Source organism: Aspergillus eucalypticola, assembly GCF_003184535.1.
Source record: "Aspergillus eucalypticola CBS 122712 chromosome Unknown BO83scaffold_18, whole genome shotgun sequence".
NCBI lineage: Eukaryota > Fungi > Ascomycota > Eurotiomycetes > Eurotiales > Aspergillaceae > Aspergillus > Aspergillus eucalypticola.
In genome coordinates this window covers 564,302-580,343 of record NW_020290292.1, presented here as the reverse complement: position 1 = coordinate 580,343, position 16,042 = coordinate 564,302, and the positions used below count along the sequence as shown (strand labels likewise).

Below are 16,042 nucleotides of genomic sequence, written 5' to 3'. Positions count from 1 at the left end.
GCAAATATGGAAGTTGAAATCCAACTCGACGAAAAGGTGCCCTATTACACAAATGAGGACCAGGTGTCCGGTCATGTCGTCCTTCGCAGTGATACCGAACTGGACATCGCCACGATAGCAATCAGTCTATCTGGTCAGGCAACATCGAGGCTAGACTCAGGGAAGCTGAATGAAACACACAAGGCATGTGCTGCCACTACAGCTCTGAATACAAGTAGACTAACCCTACCGAAAAAGCTCTTCCAACGGAATGAACAAATTTTCCCGCCCGTCAACTGTGCCGGATGGTTTACTTCGGGAGGCGTTACGATTCCCCCCGGGAAACACTCGTTTCCATTTTCCATTATGGTATGTTTTAGCATCTGCGCACACATTTGATGAACACAAAATTTAATCTCTTGTAGTTTCCTCATGTCTCCGAATGCTACAAGGGTAGTACTAGAGATGCCGTTCACAAGCGATCAGCAAACCGTCAACTACACCATCTCCTACGAAAGCTTCCGCCGTCCAGTGGAAATTTCAACACTCCTGAGGAGATCAGATATTCTCTGGAAGCTATCATCACGCAGAATGGGCTCATGTACAGAACCCACAGATCCGTTGAGTATACCACCTTGGGCAGCTATAGCCTGTGCTAACAGCATCGAATAGACCCGCCAAATATCCTTCCATCCGGTGTCTGCTATTCCGAAGCCATCACAGAGTGTAGTAGTCCGAAAGACTGTGAAATGCAATACGAAGGCAGCGGAGCTACTATCTCCACCACTAACGTATGAGATCCAAGCCGAACTGGTGAACGGACCGTTTGTTCTGCTAGGACACCCAATAGCACTGAGTGTAAATGTCACCAACATTAATGACGAGAAACCCGATGTATCTCTACGGGACTTCCAATCCATGCTTATTGAAACAACAGATATCAGGGCACATGGGATGATGCAAAGCGCTACCCGCTCGTGGATTATACAGACGATAACAAACTTGGGACAACCATTTTTAAGTGCAATGGCAGCGTCTGGGATGGTCATGACTCTAGACGATGCGGTATGGAGTAGGCATCGTCTACCACATTGCCTGACACCTACATTTGAAACATGCAATGTCACCCGGAGCTACAAGTTGGAGATCAGGCTTGGCATTGAATTCGGGCGAAACAATGTGAGTTATGAAAAGTGCCTCATGGGATTGTGAGCTAACACTGGTTTCAGTCAAGGATATTAGAGTTTCTGTTCCCAGTTCGCGTTTTGTCTCCATTATAGTTCAAAGATAAATATATCAACATCAATGCTCAATTTTTATAACAGCTGGGTTGAATACTTCCATGATGTCCAAAGAGTAGTAGTGCAGGTGCATTTAGTCACTTCTGAAGTTCTCTAGCTTTAGTAAAGCTCTGACTGCAGGCATATAATTTATCTGAGTGAGAAAAGGAATCACAGAATAAGAAGATCTTGATATAAGTACAATTTAAAAAATTCACTACAGAACAATTTAACATCGCAAACTAGCCAGACAATTCCCCTTAACTCCAACCCATAACACCCGTCACAACAAGCCCCAATATACCCAATGCAAGCTTGGTAGAAACCTGACTGCGGCAAGAATATGCCGCATTTCTCTCTGATTCTGTCTCAGAAGCAGCAGAAGAAGTCGAACTTCCTGTCTTACTCGCCCCTTCACTCTTTGTACCTGATGTATCCGTAGCCGTTGCGGTTGGATACGAGGTGACTGTTGCTGTCGCATTGGTGTTTCCTGTGCACCAAACATCCTCCCACGCTACCCCAGCCTTATAAAGACAGTCGGTGAGGTCTTTAACAGATTGATCTATGGCATAACTCCACAGAGCACAATCATGATAGTATGATTGGGAACCGGCGGGCTTCGCACAGTTATCGAGGAGTAATTGGTAGTCTTTGATGTTTGGCACGCCACATGCTGCGTCTTTGACGGGGAGTTCGTATTGGCCGGAGCCGCCGCAGGTGGTTGATGTTGCTGCTGCCGAGGTGGTGGTTGTGGATGTCATTGTGAAAGGTGGTTCAATTGTGAGGAAGTTAGAAAAGGATTTGGATGGTTAGTGCAGTATGCTTATTCCATTCATTCGGGAATTTATATTGGATTATTGGCCCAAGCTCACTGAGGATGGGTCTGGTACTGCCAAGAACGACCAAGAAATGCATGTCTCTTCCCGGCTAAGAATAGCCGGTATAAGCATATCGCCTGAGACATACTCCCAGGAGATGCTGAAAGGTGTGTATGGTTATTGATATGTGACCCACAAGGCAGAACTTGCGTAAATCCACGATGTCGATCATACATGGCTGTTTCTGCTTCAATTCGGTATAGGGAGGCCATCCCGGGATATCGATCAGTATCAGTTACCAGAAGACGGAAAATCATAGATATAAATTGGACGCAACGTCCCTGATATGTGACAAACAAATACACGAGAATTACTTGGTTGAACAAGACTCAAAATATTCAAGAGGCCACTTTCAAAATGCGATTCTCTGCGATCACTATCATCACTCTCATTGGCACTGCCTTTGCCGGCAAGGTCCGCAAATCCCGTTTGGCTCCACGAATATGCGGTGCTAACAGAAATTACAGCTCCCTGCTGGTGCTCCTTGCAAGCAAGATGGAAGTATGGGTGTTTGTGAATCGAACTTGTGTGTGGTATGTGACATCCGTATCTCGAGCAGGCTCGGCTGAAGACTAATTATCATTGTATAGCAAACCCCTAGCCAGGCACAGGGTGTGTGCAAATGATTCACCCTTGTAATACCTAGCATGAGATTAAAGGTCGTGTGAGCATTTGTCGGAAAGTATCGGCCATAGCTAATCGAGCTATGTTTGGTTGATTCCAGAATGTTCGGCATTTATGTTTCTTGTATCTAGTTCCGACCCCGTATTTGCGGGTAAGAGTCGTGCCGTTCGTTAGCAAAATGACACCTTGAGTCATCTAAAAGTTCAATTCCTGTCTTCTGCCCAATAGTCTGAAGAATTAATACGTGACCATCGCGCTGATCTGAGCCGACATGCATAAATCCGAGCCATCCCCCCCCCCCCCCCCTTAGCTCCACATTTCAGCCCCACCCCCGCTGTGACCCCACACGAGGAAGGGGGGCCTCACCGCAGTTCCGCCTTTTCAATAGACTGGAACCTCTTTCTGCCTAGACCTGAGCTCTTGAACATTGAATCCTACGCTTAGGCGAGATTAGCATTGTTTACAGGTGCAAAACACATAGTAATAGTCAGGATGGGCAGCGCTGGAGAACCAGTAAGGCTCCGATCCTCTTCTTCTAGTATGCCACACTAATACTACATACAGATCGTGTGCCATGGCGCATCTGTTCCAGACATAACAACTAAGGGATCAGAATTCGAATCCATCGCTTCCTGGAGAGAGCGAGTTGGTATCAACACCGACGCTCAGATCCGTCTGGTGAAGCTGTCGCATATGCGGTACCAGCATCCGGATCTGGATCAGATTACTGTTTTCCTGAAGGGTTTGTGAATGAATGAGTTCGGACTTAGCAGCACGCTTGCTAATTCACCCAGACTTCGGCATGCAGATTGTCAAGCAAACAGACGACCAGATCTGGTATCGCGGCTATGGACCGGACCCTTATGTTTACTATGCCAGGAAAGGGCCCAAACAGTTCCTGGGGGCTACTTTTGAGGTCGAGTCGTATCAAGATTTGGAGAAGTAAGCAATCCCCGTGTCTGCTATCTTATTTCAGTATGCTAAATTAAGCAGGGCACTGCAACTTCCGAACGCCAGTGGAATCAAAGAACTGGTCGACCATCCCGGCGGTGGTCACTTGGTCAGCTTCACTGATCCGGAAGGATACCTTGTCAACCTGATCCATGGACAGACACCACGGGAGGTAGGAGAGTATCCAGAAAGGTTGGTTGTCAATTACGAGGCAGACAAACCCCGTCTGCGTAAATTTCACCGATTCAATGTCGGACCGGCACCCGTGCACAAGGTATGAGGCATCCCAACTAGCAAATCCATCGTCTAACAGAAAATAGCTTGGTCACTTTGGATACTGCGTACAGAATTTCCCGACAATGCTCGACTTCTACACCCGGAACTTCAACCTCGTCCCGAGTGACTTCCTCTACGTGGAAAAGGACGGCCAGAAAGTGAACGTAGCAGTCTTTGCCCACATCGATCGGGGAAGCGATCCCGTTGACCACCACTCCTTTTTCATGAGCACGAACGAGACCTCTCATGTGCACCACTGCTCCTTCGAAGTTCACGACTTCGATACCCAGCAATTAGGACACTACTGGCTGGCCGGGAAGGGTTACAAGTCGGTGTGGGGAGTGGGACGGCATATCCTCGGTTCGCAGATCTTCGACTACTGGTGGGACACCACTGGTAATATGGTCGAGCATTATGCAGACGGAGACTTGGTGACTGACGAGACTCCAATTGGGTACGGTCCCGCTGGAGATGAGTCGTTAGCAGTTTGGGGACCCGATGTGCCGCCTACGTTTTTGAAATGATTGTATGACAATTTAGCTCTTCGTAATGTGCCATAGCTTATACTCCACGCAAGTCTTGTTTCTAATGACGACTTCGCTAGTCGCTTTCTATACCTGGCATTATAATGGATGCAAATACTTGGGTCAGCCTATTCCCCCCCTCTCCCAGCTCTTATCGCAGCAATGATCAGCACCAGATCTTACCCCACATTTCATAAACCATTATAATTGGTGATCGCATTCCATCAAGTCATCTTCTGACGGAGTATCTCACTGTCAGCCGCTTTTTCGGCAATGCGGAAAAGATCCCACATCTCAAGCAGCCCCGCAAAGCTACAATGTGGGACCAACCCCTCATACAAAACCACAAGAATCAACCAAGATATACATCCAGTATACTCGACCAACAATCTGTACACCCAGCACCTCAAAGTAAAACCTCAATCATGTCCTGGACACACCTCATCCGCTTCATCGCCGTGGAAGACAGCCAAACCCACCTCGGCCAACTCGTCGACCCCACCCGCGATATCGGCGAAGACAGCGTCAATGGCATCGACATCGCAGCCTACCTAATCAACGGCGACATCTTCAATGGCCGCGTAACCAGCCAGATAATGCACGTTAAACAGGCACGTCACCCCTTCCCCTTCCCATACGAACATGATCTAACACCACCAAACTAGCTCCTCTCCCCCCTTCCCCCCTCAACATGCACCTACATCCGCTGCCTAGGCCTCAACTACACCGACCACGCCAAAGAAGCGAACCTCTCCCTCCCCACCGCACCAACCATCTTCTCGAAGCCCCGAACAGCCCTAAACGGCCCGTACCCGGCCACAATCAACGTCCCGAAATGCGCCCAGGATGGAACAAGCGACTACGAAGCGGAGCTGTGTTTCGTCATCGGAAAGACGGGTCGCGATATCCCTGAATCAGAGGCACTAGATTACGTCCTGGGGTATACGGCGTCGAATGATGTCTCTGCGCGGGGGTTGCAGTTTGTTACTTCGCAATGGGGGTTCTCAAAGGGGTTGGATGGGAGTTGTCCGATTGGTATTCATCCCCTAAGTTATTTCTTCCATAGGTTGTGGTTGGGTATTGTGATGGGTGGCTAATGATATATTTATCTGTGATTAGGGCCTGTTCTGGTCTCGACCTCTGCGATCGCGGATCCCCAGACTCTGTCTGTCCAGGCTATTCATAACGGTGTAGTATGTCAGGATGGACACACGGAGAATATGATTTTCTCGGTGAAGAAGACGATCGCGTACCTGTCACAAGGTACGACGTTGGAGGCCGGGACTATTATTCTTACTGGGACGCCGGCGGGAATTGGGTTCTTTAAAGAGCCGAGGGTGGTGTTGCGCGATGGGGATGATATTCGGGTTAGGATTGGGGGTGTTGGGACGCTGGTAAATAAGGTTAGATATGAGTAGGCTCATCACAAGATGTTATTAGGCCGGTGGGAAGTGGAATAAATGGAGAGTGAATACTAGTACACGATTCATGAAGAGCAAGATAGTGTGTGTGGCAGAATGCAGAGTTATGTGGTGCTACTCCAAACTAGGAGTGGTGGCTAGCTAGCTCATTGCGAATACGCACGCTAACGTTATTTGTGATAGTCCACATTACTCCAGCTGCCTTCTAGTCCCTTCCCCAATCACGGCACAAAACTCCACCAATCAAAAGTTGCTTCGAAATGAATTGAGCAGTGATTAACTAACCACAATTAGCTATATACTCCATATTACATATATACAGATCCACAACACTATATACGACCCTTCTCAAACCAGCTAATAACCTTAACATAAGTTTAGTTAATGTAGCTAGTATCAACCCAATCCTCCCAGTCAGATCCGAGAAGCCAAGAGATAGTGATGGGCTCAGTCAGCTCAGAAGAGAAGCTAGCACGGGGACCCTTAGCGCCAGTACCGGTGTTGCCGTATTCAACGAAGGTGACGTTCTCGGTGTTGGGGGTGGAGGTCGACCACTCAGTCCAGCCGAGGTGGTTGATCACATCGGTCATGGAGGTCTTCTGGAAGCAAACGCGAGCGTACTGGGACCAGGGGCGGCCTATTATATTTGGTTAGTAAGCTGGTAGCTTTTTGAGCGAATACAGGCTAGTGGCATACCGAGGTAGTAGGTGCCGGACGAAACATCGTTGCCATCAGCAGCAGCGACGGTGGACTTGTGGATCACGTAGTAAGAGTCGTCCGACTCGGAGGAGCGGCCGTTGGCGGTGATGGAGGCGGAGCTGGGGCCCTCGAGGACGCGGATGTCGCACTCGTGGAACCAGGCGCGGGCGTGCTGTCCGAAGATGAAGTCACTGGTGATTATGTTAGCTGGGTTTCCCCTTTTGGAGGTATGATGGGAGACATACACGGCACCCTCGATGTAGGTTCCGGCGTAAACCTGGTAGCCGGTCTGGGCCAGAAGGGTGTCTGTTGTCGGAATTAGCAGGGTTGGTTGGCATATCTGGATTTGGTCCTACCCTGGTATCCGGTGAACTGGCAGGCGTAGTATCCCTGCTCGCTGGCATAGGCGCTCACGGCGAGAGCCTGGTGGCAGGCCTGACCGCAGGTGTTGGCAATGTTAAGGTTGTAGATGGCCGAGCCCTCAGCGTAGTTACGAAGGGTTGCTGCGTATTGTCAGCGAAATTATGGACATCTTCCCGTCTGGTGAACTGACCAGTCTCATCGTCATCGTCGACATCGGCCAACGCGATGGCATGGGTGATGTTGACCAGGTTGCTAGTGTAGGTAGTGGTGCTAAACCCTCATTAGTATCCTTGGCTTTCTATACACAACGGATAACGTACTCCTCAGTTTGACCGTAGACAATCAGCTTTCCACTGAGAGCAGGAATGTACACCTGCTCGTCGTAGGATCCCTCCTCAATGAAGATGGTCTGGGTCTCGGTCGAAGTAGTGCTCAGAGCATCAACAGCAGCGCTGATCTGTCCAAGCAAACACTATCAGCCACACATCTGCAACATGCGATCGACAATCGAGAGGCTTACCGTGTCGTAGTCACCTCCGGACTTGGCAACGACAATCGCACCGGAAGGAGCCGTCATGCGGCTCGCGGCCAGCGCGGTCGCTGCAAAGAGAACGGATGCAAGAATTGACTTAACCATGATTGCTGTTTAAAGATCGACTGATCGGCGATTTTAACTTTGCTGCTGATGGAGGAACCAGAGAACGCTGCGAGACCTCGTTCTTATAGGAACCGCATGCCATCCACTCATCATGAGCTCTTGTTATCGGTCAGTATTTGCCTCATATGGTTCAGGACCTCCGTGTGGAGACGCCGGCGGGGTTCTGTCACAGCTTGAACAACCATATCTGAGGAAAACTAGGAGGAGTGAGGCAATTGGGCCGGCCGTTGACAAAGTGGAGGCGTTCAAAGAAGCTTCTTAGGGCTAGTGGAACCGGGTCTTCCACCAATTGCCTTGACGCTGGAAATTCTTAATTTATGGGCAATAGATATGATCGAATGACAGAAGACCCTGGACCTATATCAAAACATCATTATCAGCCTAGATGATTTCGCGGCTTGGCAGGAACAAATGAACGCTGAATTTCGCCAAGCTCCAAGCTCTGAGACAGGGGCTTCTTGGCAGTCCCATTCCCATTCCTGAATCCCTGGGCTGCCGGATCCCAGAATCGCGTTCCATTGTTTGGGCCCTGTGGGGTGCGCGACGGACCAAAACCCCTATACTGTACGTAATTGCAGTTGCGCTCAACCGTCTCCGTTCTGTGCGTGCAAAAATTCGACCACATGATGGCCTGAATTTTACACGGTAGAGAGCGGCCAATTTGCTCCCGTTGATTGGCCGAACTAAGCAACTGCAGCTGACATTCGCACATCGTTATCTCCTGTATTGACACTCAATGGACGGAAGGAGTGGATGAAACCGCACGGTCTTTCTTGGTAGCCCGTTACGGAAAGAGGGTCGCCAATCCTTTGGAAGCTTTCCGTTCGGATGACCGCATCCTCTTCTATTTCCCCTCTTGAGTCGCGAATGGTTCCCCTCTTTTCGCCATCCACCCGCGTCGGTGTGGTTATTGGTGGGATCTTAAAATCACGAAACACCCCCTTCTCGGAAGAACTCTGCCGTACATGCTTCCCGGCGAACCAAGCTTCGTGGTCGAACCTTAGCAGAACTGAATATACGGTATGGAATATATCAAATAAGGATGACCGTCGGAGTTCGGAAGCATTTATGAAGCTTGCTCTGATTGCGTGTCACGCCAAGCTACTGCAGCACTCTTCGGCGATAATCCGGTAGACTGGGTGGAGTCTGTTCCTTCGTATTCGTTGGGTGCCCATAACGGTGCAGTGGTTTAGAAGAGGCTTGAGCCTAGAAGAAGTTAATTTGGAGGTGGAAATTCATGTTGATTATGCAGCGCTCACTGATCCGTTTGATCGGTGTGGTGTCGCTGTCGGGACCTCGATCCCGGGCTTGTGAGCATCCTGTCAGGTAAGCCAGCAGTTGCTTCAAGCCTCACTTTCCAGCAGGAAAAATCTTTAAACCACAGAAGATATAAATTGTGTAAATTGGTAGAGTGGTTGCTGGACCGTATTTCACAACCTTCCCCTCTTGGCAATACCGATATCGGTATTACGATTGCCGACATAATATATATTGCGTGACGAGTAAGCGCAGTGAAGGACGCATTAGCTCAATTTGCTGATAAGCCACCACAAAATTTGCCGAGGCTTACCATATCGTAAGGAGCTACTTAGTACCTTTTGAGTATATTAACAAGCATTGGAGTTCAGGGGTATCTGACAAGTGCCCGAGAAAAAGCAGTGGACTTGATGCTGCAGCGCAGACGAACTTGAGTGAAGATGTCGTTCCAAAATCCAAATAGGGATTGAGTTGCGAGCAGCATCTGACCAAGGGTGTTTGTAGACCGTCAAATCGGGGCTCTGAAATGATGAAGATACATGGCTTGAAAAAAACAAGCCTAATTACTACAATACGGCAGAGTTCTTTGATTCGAGTGCAGAAAGATCACAACCCCTGCATTTTCCCGCCCACAGTCTAAGTTGGTGCCTTTGTGCATTACTGCTGAAATGGATGAATGGGGCCCAATTTTTCTGCAACAAAGGTATATTGTTCGAACACAAATGGGCTGCTCTGTACGTTCCATCACTTCACATGGCGAGGAAAGATACTTCAGTATAGAACGCGAGGTATATACCTTTTTGAACATAATTTTCGCCCATAATATTGTCAATGCTTTATAGCTGATATCAAGTCCTTCTAGAACCCCAAAACCTTCCCTCAATCGAACTTTCCACCATGCCTCGCTTGATTAGTACGGTATTTCTTGCCCACCGTAGCTTTCGCCTTCCTTGAGCAGGTGAAGCTGGCCAAGGGCTCGAAAATAAAATGCCAGACTCCCGATAACCCACCTTTTTGTGGATGAACTTCTGTTCGTAAGATTCTATTATCGACTTTCCTCGAACATTAATTGATATTTCTGCTGCCACTTATGACATGACCTAGGCACTATTACCGTATTGAACGACACGTTATTTCATGTGAGTGCCGACAGAGTGTTAACGTTGCTGTCGACAAGGATAATCGTGGGAGTGGATGGCTGATGGATTTTTTTTCCTGATACAGCCTTTCCTGGTGAGAATTCCGGTTCCTCAGACTCTTCATCTCCCAAATGCCTTCATGTCAGCTTGTCAGATGTTGGCCATTACCCCGACCCGCTCGTCCGTGTTATATCAAGTGTCATGACTTGCAGTATTTGCCTGGATGCCGTCGGTTGATAATATCCTGATTTCTCGTTATGGTGTACTATGACCCACAGGGAGATTCAGAGGACCAATAGCTATGCCGTGGGCTGTGCTTCACTTAATCACGTACTTGAGGCCATCCTCCACCCACTTGTGTTGGGCCGTGCCAGGGACTTGATAGGACACGCGATTGTGGACACTGCCGTTGCGGAGCAGATGCATCTCAAAATGGCGAGTGGCTTGGGCCGACACCATGACATGCCTTGTATCCGACCTAAATTCTTGAATCAAGGCAAAAATAGACACAAATACGTTGGTTCGTCGACCATCCCTTGAGTAAGGCCGTTGGTGAATCCAAAGATAATGGGTAGCTCATTCACTTTGGTCATGAATCTGGTGTGCATCTTCTAGTCGTTTAAAGCAAGTCAACTACATGCCGAGGATGTTAATCGCTCGCATTGCCATGCTTCCAATCATCCTCCAGAAATCCTGCAGCTCCTGCCTGGGTTTCTTGAAAGGAGCGTGATGCATACTTTAAAGTATTTGGGTCCCAGACACTAACATGCTATATATTATAGTGCACTCGTCTTATGAACCTACTTCTCGTTCATACGGACGATATAATGATAGAAATGAGTGTTGAGTAGGAGTGGAAATTGCGTGTGGACAAGCTTATCATGTTGTTCTTATGCTTCGATTAATGGCTCATGCCAGTTATGTCTTTCATGTTTTGCCATACTATGAGCTGATTTGGTGCATATTGACATAAGATGGGGTCCGTGCTACCATTCGAGTATCATCGGAAAGCCACTACTAAACACTGTCTTTTGTGTTTTCATCAACAGACTACGCTCGATCCTGGAGATAAGCCTTGAGAAGCAATACGTAATCCCCGGGGAATGCGGGGAGAACCGAAATCGATCACTGATGAAGGGATACCCCAGTACAGGACCGGAAGGGGAAACGAAATATTTGACTCCTACGCATCGCATCCCAGAAAGAATTCTGCAGCGATTGGTTGAGTGGAGTAGAGGGAGATTAGTATTTATATCTACTATCTTGGAGGTACTTCCTTCCCAGGAAGGGCGGCCACCATATCTGGTCAGTGTCATGATGCATCGAAACTCACATGAGCACGATGTTTAGGGAAGTTAGTTAGAATAAGCCTGACTGGGGGACATAAGGCCATGGGCTACTCGACCTTGACATCAAATATCGGCGAATTTGTCCTTTGCCGTTGCAAGCCTATCCATTGATGGTGTCTGCAGTGCTTTTCGTACTGATGAGTGAGGTTTCTAGTTGCGCCATGAGTTTCGGGTAAGTTTGTGGGCTTGAACGTGATGTATTGACTCTTGAAGATTCGCTGTAACGCGTTTCCGATACGAATCTTATAAAGTGCACGGTCAAGGCATTCTCATAAGCCAGTAGTTGAACCTATCTACTAATGAGACAGGGACTTGTGGTAATACTTTGCAATCAACCACAGCTATGGGCACAGTGAGTCGAATCAACACATCAACTCATCACCGTAAAATATGTCCTAGTAGAAGAGAGCACTATTATACCTCGCGCCCGGCTCGGCCAACTGCAATCCATTTCAATTTAATTCGATTCAACTCGTATACTTTTACCAATCAACCCCGCTATTTAAATCCTACCTATGCAGGTGCTTTACCTCTTGAAGCAAGAATATGGCCCGGAACACCATTAAGCCCAACCATTCTGCAATACTCACAAAGCAACGCACTCCACGGCGCAGGAAGGTCGTCGTCGTAGCTAACACAACTAAATGACAAAAGCAAAAGCGTAGTCATACAACAGTAGAGATATAAGAGAGTGTCACAGCCGCCTGGCTGTCTGCGAGTTACCATCCTCTCCATTCTTCGTCCCTTACCCGGCTCCCAACATGCTTGTTCCTTCTGCATTTTCCCAGCGTCGCTGCCCTGGGTCTATGTCTCCTGTGGTCGCCTCTTAGTACCTTCTACCTTAGGCATTACAAGGATGCACTAAAGGCGCTGAAGAGCCAACACAAAACGATGGAACACATTTATCTGAATAATAGACGCAAAAATATGTTCCATAATGATATCACTTTTCGCTCGATTCTTTTGACTGCCTTGCACCTGTCACATATGTACTCCCAGGAATATCAGGTACCGAATGTTCATCATGACCGCTTACCACAATGATACGAGAAACAGAGTCCATACAGCGGTTGAAGGTCATTAGGAAGTTCTTGTGGGAACAGTACAACTCAGACATCTTCCGAAGAGAAGCATACAGGAATCCATCCTCGACATGAAGATAAATTGCAACCCGTACGTTCGCATGAGAAAAAGCAACAGAAGAAACGTAAGCCTTTTCCGAAAAAACTGCTAGATATATCAGATTTCGATTGTGTCTGTACCTCTATCCGTCGTGTCTCGAAAAAGCTAGTTCATGGAATCATGGAACATATCCACCCGAAAAATTAGATATGCAGCTACCTGGAGATATATATATAGACATACGAGTGAGCAGGTTGTATGCCGTATGAATCATACTAGAATAGGTCTAGATTCCGCCATCATAAGTGGAAGCTACATTCCCGTGCGAACCAAGCATACGATGCCCACTACATGTAGGATGGCACAGACGGGCAACATCTTTGCTAGTAACCACGCTAACTACGGTATCGACGTAGCGATTCATGCTGTCTACGGAATAAGCGTATTATGCTGGCTTGCAAACAGCCAATGGGAGAGGAATTGGTCAGTGAGCGGTGTTCAAATTGCGGGAACTTTTCATGGCCGTTTCAGGTGATTGAATTGATAAGGACGGTACCCGACGATCAGTGGATACTAGATATACTGATTCAAAGATAATGTCAGGAACTATGTTTTTGCTTCCCGAACATCCAAATTGTAAACTTAGATGCCTGATAAGTGGGCATGGATCCAGATGTTGTAACTTAGGGTTGTGACGATCGTTCGGCGGGAGTTGCCAAACGCGGAGGCCCTCGGAGATACGACCAGGTCGAACCACAATTCATGGAAACATCCCCAGACCTTGAGAACATGCCGAGAACGTGCCTGACAGGTTTTCTGCAGCTTATCCTACTGCTGCAGTAGCTCGGACCGTCGGGCGAATTAGGACCACTCCTGCTGCAGAACGCCTCTGCAGTTGCCGGCCGACCGATATCGCATTCCTTAGAACAGGAACAGTGTTGAACGTCAACAAATAGACGTACCTAACCTCTGCTAGCTTTCGCTTCTGCCTTGACTTAGTATTGACGGACTCTTCTGTGCCGTCCCATCGTACGACCAGTCCTCTGCACAATGCAGGACCCATCTTAACTTCAATCGTTACTGGCTGTCCTTACCATGACCTCAACGGCTGCTTAACAGAGAAGCGATCTACTGCAGCACTCGTCATCCAGTCCCACCCTCTCTACTTCAAACATGAGGAGCTATTCTAGCCGACATGATCATGTCTTGTCTGCTTCATGGAGAACTATATAAATTCCGTCCACCACCTATATCCTGGACATCATTCCTCTCATTCCTCCAATTCAGCCGGTCACCATGCTTTCTTCCAAGACCGCAGCCTTCGCAGGCTTCATGGCCTTTAGCGCTCTTTCTGGAGTCGCTGCCACCTACAACTTTGCCGTTGCCGATCCATATGGCCTTCCTGAACCTGTTATGATTGACTTCGATGATGACGGAGTTGTCGGTGGCCTCTACCGGCCCAACACCACGAGCCCTCTGTCCCGTATCGGTGTCTACGTGATGCACGCTGAGCAGGATTACCTGAACTTCTCAGCCTGCCACGAGCTCCCCCGCCGCGGTTTTACTACCTTCTGCGCAAACAATGATGCCAGCAAGAGCGGCTATATGAACGACATTGACTTCGAAGATATGATGACCAACGTCGCCCAGGGCATGAGCTACTTGCGCAACCTGACTGAGATCGACAAAATTGTCATCTTCGGCCACAGTGGTGGCGGCGCCATGATGACTGCCTACCAAAACATCGCCGAGAACGGTGTCAAGGCCTGCAATGGTCCCGAACGTATCTACCCCTGCTCCGACGCCATGGCCGACCTGCCTGCCGCCGACGGCCTTCTTCTCATTGACGCCAACTACGGACTCTCCACCATGTCTCTTCTGAGTCTCAATCCCGCCATCGTTGACGAGCACTCAGGTGCCAAGATCGATCAGTCACTAAACCTTTACAACACCGCCAACGGCTTCTCCGAGTCCGGCGCCAACTACACCCAGTCCTTCAAGAAAGCCTTCGAAAAGGGTGTCGTTGCTCGCAACAACCGTATACTGGAACACGCCGAGTCCCGCCTGGCCGCTATCAACAACGGCAGCGGTATCTTCAGTGACGACGAGCCCTTCTACATCGTCGACTCCATGTACGTCGGCTTCAACAACAAGTTCTTCGCCCAGGACACCCGCTGGATTCACCACACCACCCACCCCTGGCCTCTTCTTCACCGCAACGGATCGATCACCACGCAGATTGTTCCCTCCGTTCGTGTGCCCGCTAACTTCGAGAGTTTCGCCGACAACTTCGAGGGAGGCGCCCTCAAGACCACCATCAAGCGTTACCTCTCCACTCTGGCTATCCGCGTCACTGACGACTTCGAGTACAAGGTGGATGGTTTCGATGGTATTGTCTGGAACTCTAGTCAAACTGCTCCGCTCGGTAACATCGGCGGTGTTACCGTGCCTTTGCTGACTATGGGCAACACCGGCCACTACGAGTACCTGAACGCTGAGAAGCTCCACCTTGCTGCTGGTAGTAAGGATGCCGAGATTGCTTTCGTCGAGGGTGCTCAGCACACTATTGTCACTTGCACTGCGTGTGAGACGTACCCCGGGGAGTATGGTAACACTCTTTACACTGCTTACAACTACATGGCGGAGTGGTTGAGCAAGGAGGGTCGGTTCTTGTAAGCATTTCGCGGACATCGTGTACGATAGACTATCTATCCTGTATCTTGTATAGTCACTGTGTGTGAAATAGCTAGCTTAGGACTAATTCACTCAATTTTATCAATCCTTAAACAAAAATTCCTGGCAATATTCTACGTATTTCGCTCGTCCCTTGTCGTTTTGTCTCGTTCCCGTGAAGAGCCGTAGACTTATCATCCGCATCCTCTTCAGACAACAAACCAACTCGTCTTCATTTCTTTTCAATACATCATCAAGCAGCAGGTTAAGTCCAAGGCCATCACCGCCAAACTCAACGCAGTATCTTCGCCCGAGATCTCAACCCTCAACATTGTTCTCCTTGCTTTCCGTCCCCACAATCCGCTCATCCATACCGAAACCAGTTTAGTCTCCGCAAATGCCGTGCGTGGGGGATCTCAAGGGCCCGGATGGAGCAATGATATTCTCAGAGAGGGGTATCTGCAGAGTTGGGGTTTCAATTCAAGGCACGCACAATTGTTTGCTAGTATAGTTAAGGTTGGCAAAGGCTTCGGTGACTATCGGAAAAGGCAGACGCAATTCCCGACTTCATCCGGAAACCCCGAAGCGCGCTAGCGCGGGAACGATCCTGAGCGTGTGTCTAGTGGTACTATCTTGCTGGGCTCAATACATTCCCTAAAATGATACTAGCAGATGTGAAATAAAACTATGGGTTGAATTGAGTGTCATTACCTGCATAATGGGGTTTCGCCTCTGAGGCGTATCAGTACTCTAAATGGGACAACGGCCTCGACTACTTCGACGAGTCATGCTTATGATCTGAAATGGCGTTTTGATATAAGTGCTGGCCTGGGAGAGGAGGTAACCCAA

At 48.6% G+C, this 16,042-nt stretch overlaps 7 protein-coding genes across 7 annotated transcripts; 5 read left to right on the top strand and 2 right to left on the bottom strand.

Moving 5' to 3' along the window:
* Window positions 1-6: 6 nt before the first annotated feature.
* Window positions 7-1,259, top strand: BO83DRAFT_448523 (uncharacterized protein; the record flags this gene model as incomplete). Its single annotated transcript, XM_025536687.1, has 5 exons — window positions 7-183; window positions 238-348; window positions 405-599; window positions 652-1,158; window positions 1,209-1,259. 5 exons carry the CDS (start codon window positions 7-9, stop codon window positions 1,257-1,259), a joined length of 1,041 nt encoding a protein of 346 aa, XP_025386503.1.
* Window positions 1,260-1,499: 240 nt separating this feature from the next.
* BO83DRAFT_379899 (uncharacterized protein) lies at window positions 1,500-2,096 on the bottom strand. The gene has a single exon (XM_025531610.1). It carries the CDS (start codon window positions 2,018-2,020, stop codon window positions 1,520-1,522), a length of 501 nt encoding a protein of 166 aa, XP_025386502.1. The 5' UTR covers window positions 2,021-2,096; the 3' UTR covers window positions 1,500-1,519.
* Window positions 2,097-2,494: 398 nt separating this feature from the next.
* BO83DRAFT_438826 (uncharacterized protein) lies at window positions 2,495-2,799 on the top strand (the record flags this gene model as incomplete). The annotated part of the gene is made up of 3 exons (XM_025536128.1): window positions 2,495-2,551; window positions 2,605-2,670; window positions 2,728-2,799. 3 exons carry the CDS (start codon window positions 2,495-2,497, stop codon window positions 2,761-2,763), a joined length of 159 nt encoding a protein of 52 aa, XP_025386501.1. The 3' UTR covers window positions 2,764-2,799.
* Window positions 2,800-3,097: 298 nt separating this feature from the next.
* Window positions 3,098-4,558, top strand: BO83DRAFT_438825 (2,4,5-trihydroxytoluene oxygenase). The gene is made up of 5 exons (XM_025536127.1): window positions 3,098-3,274; window positions 3,326-3,503; window positions 3,556-3,703; window positions 3,755-3,986; window positions 4,033-4,558. The coding sequence occupies exons 1-5, from the start codon at window positions 3,254-3,256 to the stop codon at window positions 4,510-4,512; spliced, it is 1,059 nt and encodes a 352-aa protein (XP_025386500.1). The 5' UTR covers window positions 3,098-3,253; the 3' UTR covers window positions 4,513-4,558.
* A 379-nt stretch (window positions 4,559-4,937) lies between these two features.
* On the top strand, window positions 4,938-5,930 carry BO83DRAFT_418577 (fumarylacetoacetate hydrolase family protein; the record flags this gene model as incomplete). The annotated part of the gene is made up of 3 exons (XM_025534823.1): window positions 4,938-5,093; window positions 5,178-5,589; window positions 5,632-5,930. The coding sequence occupies 3 exons, from the start codon at window positions 4,938-4,940 to the stop codon at window positions 5,928-5,930; spliced, it is 867 nt and encodes a 288-aa protein (XP_025386499.1).
* A 380-nt stretch (window positions 5,931-6,310) lies between these two features.
* Window positions 6,311-7,867, bottom strand: BO83DRAFT_448518 (pectinesterase; the record flags this gene model as incomplete). Its single annotated transcript, XM_025536686.1, has 7 exons — window positions 7,516-7,867; window positions 7,316-7,452; window positions 7,186-7,265; window positions 6,989-7,135; window positions 6,878-6,938; window positions 6,630-6,823; window positions 6,311-6,570 (listed from the first exon to the last, which is right to left on the bottom strand). Exons 1-7 carry the CDS (start codon window positions 7,630-7,632, stop codon window positions 6,311-6,313), a joined length of 996 nt encoding a protein of 331 aa, XP_025386498.1. The 5' UTR covers window positions 7,633-7,867.
* A 5,949-nt stretch (window positions 7,868-13,816) lies between these two features.
* Window positions 13,817-15,196, top strand: BO83DRAFT_316593 (uncharacterized protein; the record flags this gene model as incomplete). The annotated part of the gene is made up of 1 exon (XM_025527665.1): window positions 13,817-15,196. One exon carries the CDS (start codon window positions 13,817-13,819, stop codon window positions 15,194-15,196), a length of 1,380 nt encoding a protein of 459 aa, XP_025386497.1.
* Window positions 15,197-16,042: the final 846 nt, after the last annotated feature.

Excerpts from the sequence above, each read along its gene's own strand:
- BO83DRAFT_379899 (XM_025531610.1), bottom strand. The coding sequence starts at position 2,020 with ATGACATCCACAACCACCACCTCGGCAGCAGCAACATCAACCACCTGC.
- BO83DRAFT_438825 (XM_025536127.1), top strand. The coding sequence starts at position 3,254 with ATGGGCAGCGCTGGAGAACCA. Across the intron at positions 3,275-3,325 it reads TGGGCAGCGCTGGAGAACCA|ATCGTGTGCCATGGCGCATC; the intron begins GTAAGGCTCCGA and ends TACTACATACAG. Across the intron at positions 3,987-4,032 it reads GACCGGCACCCGTGCACAAG|CTTGGTCACTTTGGATACTG; the intron begins GTATGAGGCATC and ends AACAGAAAATAG.